This window comes from Telmatherina bonti (genome assembly GCF_933228915.1).
Source record: "Telmatherina bonti genome assembly, chromosome: 4".
NCBI lineage: Eukaryota > Metazoa > Chordata > Actinopteri > Atheriniformes > Telmatherinidae > Telmatherina > Telmatherina bonti.
In genome coordinates, this window is record NC_136622.1 from 18305281 (window position 1) to 18318563 (window position 13283).

Genomic DNA, 13283 nt, shown 5'->3' on the forward strand with positions numbered 1-13283 from the left:
TTTCACCAAAACATGTGCAGCACTCAACGTATGCACAGATTTTAGTTTAACACTAGCTTAACCCTCAACTCACATTTTGAGCCGTAAAATTGAAATTTCAGAACTTCTTTTCAGTGAATATGAACAAAATTCAATTCATATATCTACATAGTCTTTTCATCTTCAAAAATATTACATTTATCAATATTTCAGTAAGAACAGACAAATTAAATGAGCCTAACTAAAGAAAATTGATCAGTTTGAGCTTTGTTAAGATTGGTTTACTAAAAGATCAGCTGGCAATAAAATGGGGTCTACAAAACGCTCCTATGAGCTTGATACAAAAATGTCATGACTAACACAAGGTAAAGAAGTGACACTATGAACATTCAGAATGTATTAGCTGCTTCATGGCATAACAAGCCTTTGCTGAGTACATTTTTACTGTTGGAGCTACTTTGCTTTTGGTACATAATGGCGAGTGGAGTTAATAGAGAGATAATTTAAGAACAATAAACTCCCAGCAGCTTCTTCAAATCTATCACAAGCCTATCAAATCTGGTGAATGAATTATCTTCTAGTGATTTGCAGGAAAGTAGTAAGAAACTACATGTGATCTTAATTCGGTTCAGGATGTGCATTTATAACAAATGCTTTTGCAGAGTCAGTGCAAGCCAGAATGTTTGTGCTGAAAGACCAAGACCAGGAGACTTTTTATGGGGGATGGAGGATCATTCTGCTATTTCACCAAAGCTGAGCCTCAAAGCCTGAGTGGACAGCAGCAAGCACAGCATGGGCCTGTGTTACTGGAAGCCGAGGAGGGATACTACAGAGTTCAAGGGAGATGAGCCTTTACCCGCTCTCTGTTGTACAGTGTGGGTTAGAGGATGAGGAAGAGAGAGCATCGGGTTAAATGGATGAGGGTGAGGAACACTGCGAGGCAGTGGATGGGGAGAGGATCCAGTTCACTTTTTGGCTATGTCACCTTTCTTCAGAATTATCTGTCGCTGCCAGGGGGCCAGTTTGGTTTCATCATAGCCCATGGTCCGTAGTCGCTCCAGCTCCGTCTTCTCCTCTATCTCCTTCGCCTGTTTGGCCTGCTGTTCGGCTTTTCTATATGATTCCACAAGCATAAGGTTAAAAAAAAGAAAGGAACAAATGAGCAAATAAAAATATCCTTCATAATATATTTGTTAAGTTTTAACTTGACAGTTAGTTTTCTAGTTTGATTATTAAGTTTTACTTTCTTTATTAGTACATCTGACATCTTGGTTTCAGACTTAGAGATATTTTAGAAAAAAGGTTTGATTTCCATCCATTCAGCCATGACATTAAGTGCTGGTGTTTTCTTGTCATTCTGCATCATCCAAATTGTGATAATATCATTTCTGAAGCATTTAGTTATTTGAAAAGGAGAAAAAGTGGTTAAAAGCAGATTTGTTGGGCTTTGGCTGTATTTGGTTTTACTGGAACTTTGCTGCGATGGACTGCCTGAGCCCTTTTAAGTTTAGTTTAGCTTGTACATATTGGAGTTACTCAGTCTTTCGTCAGATTTTCTGGGTGTGCTGGTCTGTTTTTTTTCAACTTCTTTCTTTTTATATTGAACTGACAGGTTTATGTTCATTTTAAACTCTGGTTTTTGCACAATAAGTTTTCTAAGGCCGTTTAAACTTGCTGATAAGTGTTAAGTCCAAATTAAAGATGAGTATGTGTCAACCTGGTAAAATTAGATTTCTCATTAGATGGGTTTTCTTTTGCAGTATTCACATAGCTATGGTGCATGCTATTTTTTTGTTTTACTTACAATCTTCAAATCCAACATGGCATTGACAAATATTATCCGTTCTTTCAGGAAATGACTGATTAAATAAGTTTTACAAATAATGACAATCCTTTTATCAGTGAACATGTTGTTACAATATTTTGAAGTGCAAAACGTAATTTTATAAACTACTTTCAATTTGTGTTGTGTATAATAGCTAGCCTGTAAAATTTGTAAATCCTATTGGTTTACTGACTTCAGGTAAAATAAATAAAGCAATAATGATGGTTGAATAGAAAAGGAAAACACACCTTTAGGTTGATGATCCAGTGCTACCATGAGGTTAATCTAGATAATGAGTTAAATTCAGCTATGTGAATCATTTCAATAACAGCAAAAACAGACTCAGACAGTGTCTTGATCTTATAAGGTGGCTGAATCAGTTGTGCTAATCCCAGAAAATGATCTGATAGAGATGCCATCCATTCTGCAAACAGTTTGTTAATCATTGTCTCCAGTGAAAAGAAAAGACTTGATCTATTTTCTTCCTTTAGTCATTTTCCAATATATTTAGCAGGCTATAAATATCATTGATAAATAATCTTACCTTTTTTGTTCCCTGTCACATCAGGAAGTGGAAAGCACAAGAAAAAAAAGTGTAAATATCTCAAACGGCAACAAGCTAGAGCATTAATGAATGCCTTTCAGTCAAACATGCTGATGAAGTTGGTTTCCAAAAATTTCTGTGTTGATTTTAACAGACCCAAACTTTCAGGGAGAGCCCTAAATTTACACCTGCCAACCCACCACGTAGGGGTTTAACATTGACTTTGGTGGATATAAATGGAAACTCACTGGTCAGCTTGGCAGATGAGTGAAACAAATCTTTTTCATTCTTTTTCTGACAGTGCTATCACTATATTTCCCCAAAAAACTACTCTATAACACCTCAATCATCCACTGGCAGTGTGTGTACTTTAAAGCATTCGGCGACATTTACCAGCTATTGCCTGAACAAAGGGATGCTAAATAAGGAGTCAAATTTACTTGTGACATGTAGAAGGAGAAACAAAGAGATGGGGGTGGAAGGGTGGTGGAAAGTACGAGGCTGGCTACAAGAAAAGAAAGGAAGTAAGGGAAAATATCAATGACAAAACAAGGAAGGTGAAAACCATTGAGATCTTGTATGCAGTTTGCGCTCACCCAGTCCAAAGTATGTGTGCAAATACAAAAAGCCAACGCAGAAACAATATTGGCTGCACTACTTTCAGGAACAGAAAATCTTTTGTGTTCTGCAGTGAATTATTTTAGCAAATCAGGTGGTTTTGGTAAATGGGAAGAGATATTAGCATTGATTATTCTTGCTATTAGTACATTGAACTTTTAAGAAAAATCAGTACAACAAAACCGTGCAAGACAACATCTTGCTATGTTAAAACTGATATTATACCAGAGCTAAAGGGTGTTATCCAGTGGAGAGATCCCTAATACACAATATCTGTTTTGCGTCTATAGATCCATACTACATGGACTACTGGAACTAGAACTTTCTGCTGGTGTGACGGTTCAGATAATGTTTTCTAACATTTATTTAGCAGTATAGTGTATCAGAACACCTGCTGCAAATAGACACACTGATTAATCAAAACACACAGAAACATACAATCATACAGACTTTTTCCACATGTTAATTTAGGTGGCCGGTAGTACAAATCTGATGTCTTTGCACTGAAAGTTACATTCAGCATCAGCTCAGAGAGAACAACAGCTGGTATTATAAACCAGACCCGTCTCACCAGTAAACTGAATCACGGTCTAAGTTCGAGGAAACTTTAGAGCAAAAGTTACAAAACATAGTCATGTTTTGCAGAAAATTTACCAGATTAGTTGTAAACTATACCTATAGAGTCTGCACCCCCTGGTTTTAGGGGATAAAGAAATATGATACAAGGCAACAAAGCAGCACCAAACTGTTACTCACCTCTCCTCATCCATTTTCTTTTTCATCATGTCTCTCCTCCATGCTGGCATTGATGCTAAGCGTGCTGACTCTTCTTCAGCCTGTAAGAACATAAAGTGTTCCAAAGAAAAGACAGAGATGGAGGCCCACACTGGTTAGTGAACAGTTTTTAAATAGACCTGAAGCCCTCCCACCCAAACATTTTTGGTCAAACATGTTCTCAAATGTAAATTTTTTTTACAGTTAACCTCTAAAGAGAAACAAAGAGACTTTGGAGTTAATACAATACACTGTTTAAACTGATGTATTAAATTACAAAAGCAAACATAGTTTACAATATGTATTCATTTGCTGTTTTGTACTGAAACAAACTAAATGCTTTTGAAAGAGCAGAGCAGCGTTTTACAGGATGTTTTCAGTGTGCACGTACTGTAACTGGATCCTTTTTTTCTCTTTCAGTCTGTAATTGGAGGTGGAGCAGGAGCAGAGAAAATGGGCAGCCATCTTGGATTTCTCATCCTTGCTTGAGATCCATTACTCTTTTGCATTCCTTTTATTGAAGGATTTCACTTCCCCTAGCTAACATGAGTCCTGGTAAGGTTATCTGCCCAATTAAATTTTAATGATTCCCCTGGGAATTTCAGGCCATGAAAAAAAAAGCATGCAGAAATTTCTTGACAGACATTATATTTACACAATGTAATTTGGCAGTGTTCAGTCCATGATCAGAAATGGATGTCATCCTGACTGCAGTAAGAATGCATCCCAGAGTTACAGTGCCTTTGTTATTTAGTGATAACAAAGGCATGGTTACTTATGTTTAACCATTCATTAAATTCCAACCTTGGCAGTATTAATGTATGACTTGCGTTATCTGACTAAGATGAATTACATTCCTCACAAAGCAACAGAGCAGAAACTCAAACATCTAGTCCTCTTATGAAATAGAAAGGCATAAGATTATCATTTAATCTTAAATTTCTGCAAAGTAATACAGACACAGGTTTGTTGCTTTGAAAAACAAACTCACTCCAAACAACTGACAAGTAAAGACAACATTGGAGAGATTGATTTATAAAATCATCACCTGAACTTCAGATTTAAATTATAAATGTGACAAATGAAGCATATATATCAACTCTACTCGATCCATTTTGAATCTAACAGATTCTAAGTATTGGTTTTGGTATCACATTTTTCAGGTTTGTTGCAACAGTTAGTTTAATGAAGCCATGAGAGCCTGGGTCCAACTGGTGCATTGCATAACCCAGCCTTTGTTATCATCAAAAATACAAAGAAAAAGTTTATCATAAAGTGTTTCTGAAACCTTGCTTCAGTTTTGGATTACTTACTGTAAGGCCTTACAAACTGCGCTTTTCTTATACTTACTAATTTTCTATAAAATAAACATAAAGCAATGTAAATTTCTAAATTATTCTGTGAATAACCATTTTTATGTCCTGTGTTTAGCTAATTCAGTTGTGCAAGCTACTCCAAAAACATTTTATGGCAATACAGACATGAACATTTCTGCACAATCTTTACAGTGTTGTTTATAATCTTTAGATCAGACAAAAATACATCACACGAGTGGGAATCTATTCAGTAAATGGGTTTTAGTTTACCAGCTGACTGCCTCCCATTTGAGCTGTGAGGTGACGAAGATTCACTGTAACCTCCTTATGGCATCTGTAAGCCACGGATAGCATGACAGCGGGTGGTACTAAGAGGGTTACTTGTAGGTAATCTTGATGCCACAGAACAGACACCATGAGAATCGTATGCTTCTTCAGAACCACAAGTACTGCAGTGGAGGATTTCACATTCAAGACAGGTGTTTTATAACAGCTTATTCATTTGTACATATATTGGGATGGATATTTGTCCTCAAAGTCATGACACTATGAGCTTTTTTTTTTTTTTTTACACATATTTCCTTTGGCTTAATTTCTGCACTTTATGAAAAGGTTAAATCAATAGAACTACTTCTTATCTATGGGAAAAACAGCAGAAATCCTATAAGCACAAAAATACCAACAAACTTTATTTTTGATTGCCATGTAGAAACCAAGTAATAATGCAATACAATTGAAATGATAGAAAACTGAGGAAATCATTGAGTATACACAAATAAAACACAAGTAACAAAAAAATGAACTAAATGGGATATTTAGAAACTGATGCATGTTTTGTTCATTTATAACTTTGACATGAAATATTCTTATACTTGGAGAAATAAATTAATCCTTTTAAAGTTCTACAGTGTATTGACCACACAAATTTTTGTGACCAATTTTTAGAGGCACAAATATAAACAAAATGCTCTTTTTACAGTTTTAAAAACAAAGGCCACTTAATGGTCTTCAACCTTTCTAACCCTTCTGGTTTCTTTGTATGAGTTCAAGCAACAATGAGCACAGAAATGCTAAATAATAAGAACCAAAGATTATGCTGTATCCAACTTTCCACTGTAAATGTCTAAACATGAGCACAAGTACATGATAGCATGTCATAGCACAGACAAGGCATAGACATGTGAAGCAAAATGATTATATGAAATTCTTCAATAATATAATCAATATCCATGATCTGAACCACTATGCTATTTCACAGATGTAGTGGAATTAACATGATCTGATGTGATAATCAAATGCCTTGATACAAAACTTTCCTTCTCGACTCATCACCTCATGGCTTACTCACAAACATAAGCACCGGTTAGTCTGACATTTGTGAGGGGAAGCCCTTTTGATGCATCTTTCAGGATATTAGTTTGCGCTGAAGATTTTTCATTTGATGTGCTATCTGCTGATTACATTGTAATTTACAAACTGACAATGCCAAAAGCATCTAATGAGTGTTCCATTGTGTCCATTGAGTAGTAGCGCAAGTAAAACTCTACCATTCATTATTTATTCAATGACATGATGTCTTGGATTACTCTGACAAGTAGATCATAGTTGCACAGACTGTTCCTGATATGAAAACATCACATCAAACACAGTCAGAGTTTTAATTAACATCTACTCAACCAATGAACAAGGCTAGAATCGGCTCAGCTATAGGACGCTACTATCAGAAATTAAGTATAAGTGAGACATTTAATTGTTATTTGAATCAACTAAAACCTGAAAAAAGGATATAAAATGTGAAGTAAAACTGTGCATGGGTGACAGAGGGAATGTGCATATGGGTATAAAAGTGAAACTAAAGTTTAATTGTTATCACCTTGACTATCTAAACAAAAAATACACTCTTAAGTATCTACCCTTGATTTCCTAACTTCGCACAATAAAAAGATAATTTAAACAATCAAATTACATGACTTTTTATGGCAAATCTTATCCTTTTAAATATTTCTTTTCCTAAAAGCAAAGTATAATGGCAATCAATCATGCTTCATTTGCAAAACTCATGGTTCAACAGTTCAAATAAAATGGGAGTTTCAAATGAATGTCTTTTGAAATATTATTGGAAAGGAATTCGCAGTACAACTAAATGGAAGCCCTTTACAGTGCCATGGTTTGTCCTTTACGATGTTCCTCTGTGCAGCCTGCCCACTCAAACCTTGCATTTGATGCATTTCCTCTTTGGTTCTGAGCTTAGTGAACTTTTCGCCCACATTGCTATTAGATATTGAAAAGCTCTGCTTCTTTTTCTTTCCAAAAAGCAAAGCTTCGATCAATATATCTAATGATTTCCTGGTTGCTAAACACTTTTAGCTCATAAATGACTTTAATAGAGTCCTCAGTGGGCTCATCACTCAGTGGGGTTTTATCAACAAGAGGTTCTTCAATTATTTTAACAGTAACAGGTGGGACATCTTCCATTGGACCTGATCCTGAACTTCCTGTTGTGTCCTGCAGCATGTGAAGTTGTTGCACATTTTCAGTAGTCGAGCTTTCCATGAGGTCTGACTCTGACACCGTCCCATTAGGAACCACAGATTTGTTTGATGGCATCTGATCACTGGATTTTACATTCTCTTGAGAACTGTCCTCCAATGAATCCTTCAAAGCTCTCAGCTCCACACACTGGCCATTATCAGATATGCCATTCTTTTCAGTGGATGTTGATGGAGAAACATCCAACTGGGAAGACGGTGGGGAAGGTTGTGATGCAGATGAAGGTGCATTTGTAGGTGGAGGTACATCATGAGTAGGAGGAGGAGGAGGAGGAGGAGGATGAGGTGGGGGTGGGAGTGATTCTGGCATTGGCATAATGGGTATGTCCGGAGACATAGAACGTAGAGAAGCTGTCATCACACCTCCTCCATCATCTGAGTCTCCAAAATACTTTAGTTTTATGTCCTCAAAGCCATCTGTCCAATCCCGTTTCCCCCTCTCAATTTCCTCCATGACTTCTTTGTGAAACTGTCTTATAACCTCCCATTTATGGCTGCCAAGACGATCAAACATCTCATAGCACAAAAGGTGGCGGAATTTACGCTCATTACGAGACATGTTCATTTCCAATAACTGGAAGTATCCAAGCATGAAGAGGTCAAGGGTTAGGCTTTCATAGCTTACAGGTGACCCGTTCATGTGTGGTAAGAAGTGCTCTGGCCAATAGATCATCTGGGCACGACTAAGCCTGCGGATCTGGCGTGTAGGCACTTGGCTCATGATTGTCCTCCAGTGGCCAATCAGATTCCCCACTACCTGCTTTGACTTCATGAATAGGAGGAGTTTGTCATCTTCGTTCTGTATCTCCCCACCAACTTGAGCTTTAAATTGACTGTAGTCCTCATAGCTCACATCTAAGTGATTTTCTCTCCTGCCTATATATTTAGTCCTATAACATTCTGAGATGGTATACTTTCGCCAATGTTCAAGGAACAGAAAGACAATTCTCTCTTTCCTCATTTCAATGCATTCCTGGACATAGCTTAGATCTGTCTGTACCTCCAGGCTTCTTGTTAGTTGGTCATTATTTAAAATGGGGTCTGAAGAAAGAACCTGGTTGAACTGCTCCATGTTTGTTTGAGCCATTACCTCAGAGGGAACATATGTCTGAGGAGCATGAGATGCAAGAATGACAGGTTCTTCAATGGGTGGTGAAACAGCCCCATTTTCTGAATGAAAATGTCCATTGGTATTAAAGTCAAGGTTTGTAGAAGTGGTGCAAGGAGCATCCTCCCCACCAGCTATCTCTGGACAACAGTTAGACTCACTTATTACAGGGAGTGATCTTTTGCGTTTGTAAAGCCTGTTTGCCTGATTATCTGGAGACTGTGATTGATTCTGAATTTCATAATTGGCCTTAAGGTTCTTCACTGAAACTCCCCACTGCTTTATTTCCTTTTCCACCTCCTCTCTGGTTGAGAAGGACTGAGAACGTCCAATAAATCCAGTGGAAACTGATGCAGGTTGAGACTGGTCTGTGATCATATTCCTTTCCTCTTCTTGAGAATATCCAGGAAATATGAGATCCAAAACGTCAATCTCTTTGCCTCCCAGGGTGGCAAGAAGAATTGCCATACTTTTGAGCAGGGTAGAGATCTTGCTGCACCAGGCTGGAAGATCCTCAGCTTGCCCATGTACCTGCTTTGGATTAACTGAGAAGTGCCCTTGATTGAGAGCAGCAGAAACTGGTAAGAGCTGGTGAAGCTCTCGCTCAAGTTCCTCCAGTTCCTTCTCCACTTCTGATACCTTATGCATGACCTGCAGGTTCTCAATTTGCTTCTCAATTCGGTTTAGGTCAGCTTCGGTCATCAGTTCTCCAAATGGGCCCAAAATGGCATTGTGGACGTGGGAGTAGTGCCATTCTTGAGGCTGGTAGTGCCCACTTGACGCAAACTAAATGAGAGGTCAAAGGAGACCAGCAAGACAAGAAAAAAGGGAAGGAGGGAGGGATTCCTTCAGCACGAAGCTCTTGGTGTGTACACAAATCCATCCTAACACACAGGATTTACATGGATTTAGTGGTGCAATGGCACAGCCTTATCACAGGCACTAAACTCTCTACTGTAATTTAGAATCAAAGAGAACAGAGAATCCTTTGTCCTTTCTTAATTAACTGCCAAATTATATGCTGAACAGATCAATGTCAGTACAAACAGAGTATTGATTTAAGTGTCCCAGCATGCTTGTATTTGTATTTAGACACTTGACTCTTCAGACTTTTTAATTACATTAATTTATTGCTTTTTTATGCATCAGTGCTTGTGCTTTGTAGTTTAAAGAAAACACTACACAATCACTGAAAAATCAGATTTTATATTTACTCAATAGTGTATTTTCTTTTTTACCTTACTGCATGCTGTGTGACCTAGCTATGAGGTAACACTGCAATACAGTGTAACAATGTTAAATCACCTTAGGTCCTGGCACCAGTGCAAAAAAGACACTTCAGTCTTTACCCAACAAAGGGGAGATACAGTATTGAGAGTGCTGGACATGCTACAGCGGTAAAACTGTCAATACTACAATACTATTGATTTTCCTGATAAAGAGATATGGTGTGATCTGCTTACAAACCATTCCCATTGGAAACACAAAACAACAAACGACAATTTAATTGTGATATTCTTTGATTTATGACACTGCACTCACATTTTATTTGCTGTACCTCAAATCTGTTAAAATGCTATACAAATGTTTCTTATTATGTCTTTTTTATGTGTTTTTGTTATTATCACTCATTGAGCTGTAGTGTGAATGGGCCCAGCATCACACCACTGAATCTGCATGTAAGAACTTGGAAGCACAAACTTCCATCGTGAAACACCAGCCCACACTATGAATAATATGGTCAAGTGTGTTACTGCTGTGATGGTAGTTACATCCAAGTATTCAACTCAATCCACTCCAAAACACCAGATCATGAAGTTAATTAGTGTAAAGGAAGAAGCATGCAGAGGGATGTCTACTAAAGATGAATCAATTTTAGAAATATTTAGCAAATAAATGAGGACCATTTGCTAGCTATGCATCATGCTGCTTACCAATTACCTACCTTTTTATTGTTTTTAAGAGAAATTCAAACACTGTAACACCTCATGTCTTAGTCCAAATGTTTTGGCATTATAGACTATAAGATGTATTAATGATGCATCAGCATCCAACATAAAATCTAATAACAGCTTTACTGAAAACAAAATGTTTAGATCCTGGACCATTAACAGGATATGATTTCACGCTTTGTTAGTAATAAATTATTAATGAGTAAGATTTAATTAATTAATTAAACTGCATATTACTGCAGTCTTCTTTCCATTAAAGTACACATTCTGGTTAACAATACTCCAGTATAAATTACTGACTAAACACCTTGTCCAAATATTCATAATATTAACACACAGAAGGAAACTAAGATATAGGTGACATTGCCGTAATTCAAACCCCCCAAAAATTACATTTGGCAAAACAGCATATGTTGACTGAAACTCCTGTGCATAACTATGACCAAGTCGTTTATTCTGAAGATGTGCATATTAGACATAAACTACAAAAGGGCTGAGAAGCTGAAGTCTCTAAAACAAGCATTCTCTTACAGCTATCAAAAATGCATAGATGCTATAGATACATGTACCATGACTGAATGAATGTTGAAAATTCCCTGTTCAAGCAACCTTTTTCATGCACAGCCACACTGCAAAGCTTTTTATAAAACCTCAAACTCAAATTCACAAAGATTCAATCTCACATCAAAACACTTGCCATCCCCTTTGTGATTATTATTCAATATATATATATATATATATATATATATATATATATATATATATATATATATATATATATATATATATATATATATATATATACATATATATATATACATATATATATATATACATATATATATATATATATATACATATATATATATATATATATATACACATATACATATATATATATATATATATATATATATATATATATATATATATATATATATATATATATATATAAAAAATATAAACATATCTAATTGAAAATATATAATATAAATATAATATAAATATTAATAAATAATCAAGATTTCAGCACATTTTAAATTTAAAATAGCACAAATGGGATAGCTAAGATAGCAATGCTTTCTGACTTTTGAAGGCTTGAAACATCATGCCTACCTTGCGTTTGTGTTCTTCCTCCTCTTGCATCTTGGCCTGAAGCTTTCGCACCATAACCTGCCTCTTCCATTCAGGGATGGCTTTACCCTGCTCATCATGAATGGGGACTAGTGCCTCAACATCTGCAAGACTTGTCTTCCTTCCGGACTCAGCTTGTGCTTTGCCACCACCACCGTTCCCATTGACTGCAGAGTTGGAGGACAGTTGCTCGTAGCTTGCAGAGGTTGACATGGTTCTGGAGCCAGTGGGACTTGGGCTGGGGCTCGGAGTGGCAGGTGGGGAGGTGACAGGTGTACTGGATCGTGGTGGGGATGATGTTTTGGCTGGTGGGGTAGATGATCGAGTCTCTGGGGATGTGGTGGTCCCCTTGAGGAAAAAAAAGACACAGATTAATGAGAAACATAGTCACAAAACTTAAAATAGTCATTGTAGTTTTAGAGATTATAAACCCCGAAGGCAATGTCCATCATAGTCATACAGATTTTACCTTCGGGATTTTTGGTCTTGGAGTAGATCATGTTATCAAGTTAAGCTCTGGTTGCTATGATGCTTTGCAGAAGAATTAGTTGACCAACATCAAATACTTATGTTGAGTGTGTTGTTGCTCCATCCAGTATACATTTGCACACATTGGTACTTGAATTAAAATATAGCGGTTTAAAATGTAAGAGTAAGTTTTAAAAACTGTAGCTAATTTGACTCAATCTGTGTATCTTTATTGGTTGCTACCCATTACATAAATTTATAATGGAGGGAAACAATGGACCTACATTGTTGCCTGTGGGTCCACTGTTGGAAAACACAGTGGTATAGCCTTTACTGTGCGGTGTGGGCTTAAGGCTCTTTCCTGCTTTGATCTCTGCCAGCAGCTCTGAGTTGTCACCAGTGGGGGACATCATGTTGAAAGATTTTGTGCCTGCAGACAAAAGAAGAGAGCAGGCGAGTGAAACCAGGTAGAAAGATGGTAGTGAGGGAGACACAAACAGGGTGAGAGAGATACTCTGAAGAAGAGAACAGGGGTTGGGTGGCATTTCAGTGTTAAATATTTCATCGAATCAGCCAGATAACAATGCTGACTTGCAGCATGCTGTACAATAACGTGAAGTCATTATGGTTTGGTGAACCTCTAAGTTGCATAAGCTTTTTAAAATTGTTTATCTCTTGAGGGTACTGCTGCTTTGGTAACACCTGGTTGGAGCTTGGATATGAAGGTGATGACAAAAAAGACCAGCTATGCTACAACTGAACTTTTGACTTTTTAAAAAAAACAAAAAAAACAGTTGAGTTATTTAACAATAAGTGTCATAATTTAATATCAGTGACAAATGTTCAAATTGTTTTTCCAGTTTAAGAAGTTTTTTTTCTCAAACAAGCTGCTCAGACTTTTACAAAGACAGGTTTGGAAGAAAGGGCCGCGGGAGAGGGATTTCAGCCTTCATAAGGACAGCATGCTAGCACATTCTCAGTTGGACCATTGCTGACTGAGAAACACATAGTAGAAC

General features: G+C 36.9%; 2 protein-coding genes across 2 annotated transcripts in view; both read right to left on the reverse strand.

The window, feature by feature from the left end:
* Nucleotides 1-944: 944 nt before the first annotated feature.
* The window catches only part of espn (espin), a gene marked incomplete at both ends in the record, with an annotated part of 41275 nt that continues 28936 nt past the window's right edge, over nt 945-13283 (reverse strand). Inside the window, 4 exons of the mRNA XM_079239703.1 lie at nt 945-1092; nt 3723-3802; nt 11782-12147; nt 12552-12697. Of these exons, the coding sequence (XP_079095829.1) occupies nt 945-1092; nt 3723-3802; nt 11782-12147; nt 12552-12697 (740 nt within the window). The remainder of the gene's footprint in view (nt 1093-3722; nt 3803-11781; nt 12148-12551; nt 12698-13283) is intronic.
* On the reverse strand, nt 7331-10420 carry LOC306754877 (espin-like protein; the record flags this gene model as incomplete). The annotated part of the gene is made up of 2 exons (XM_079239003.1): nt 7331-9499; nt 10415-10420. The coding sequence occupies 2 exons, from the start codon at nt 10418-10420 to the stop codon at nt 7331-7333; spliced, it is 2175 nt and encodes a 724-aa protein (XP_079095129.1).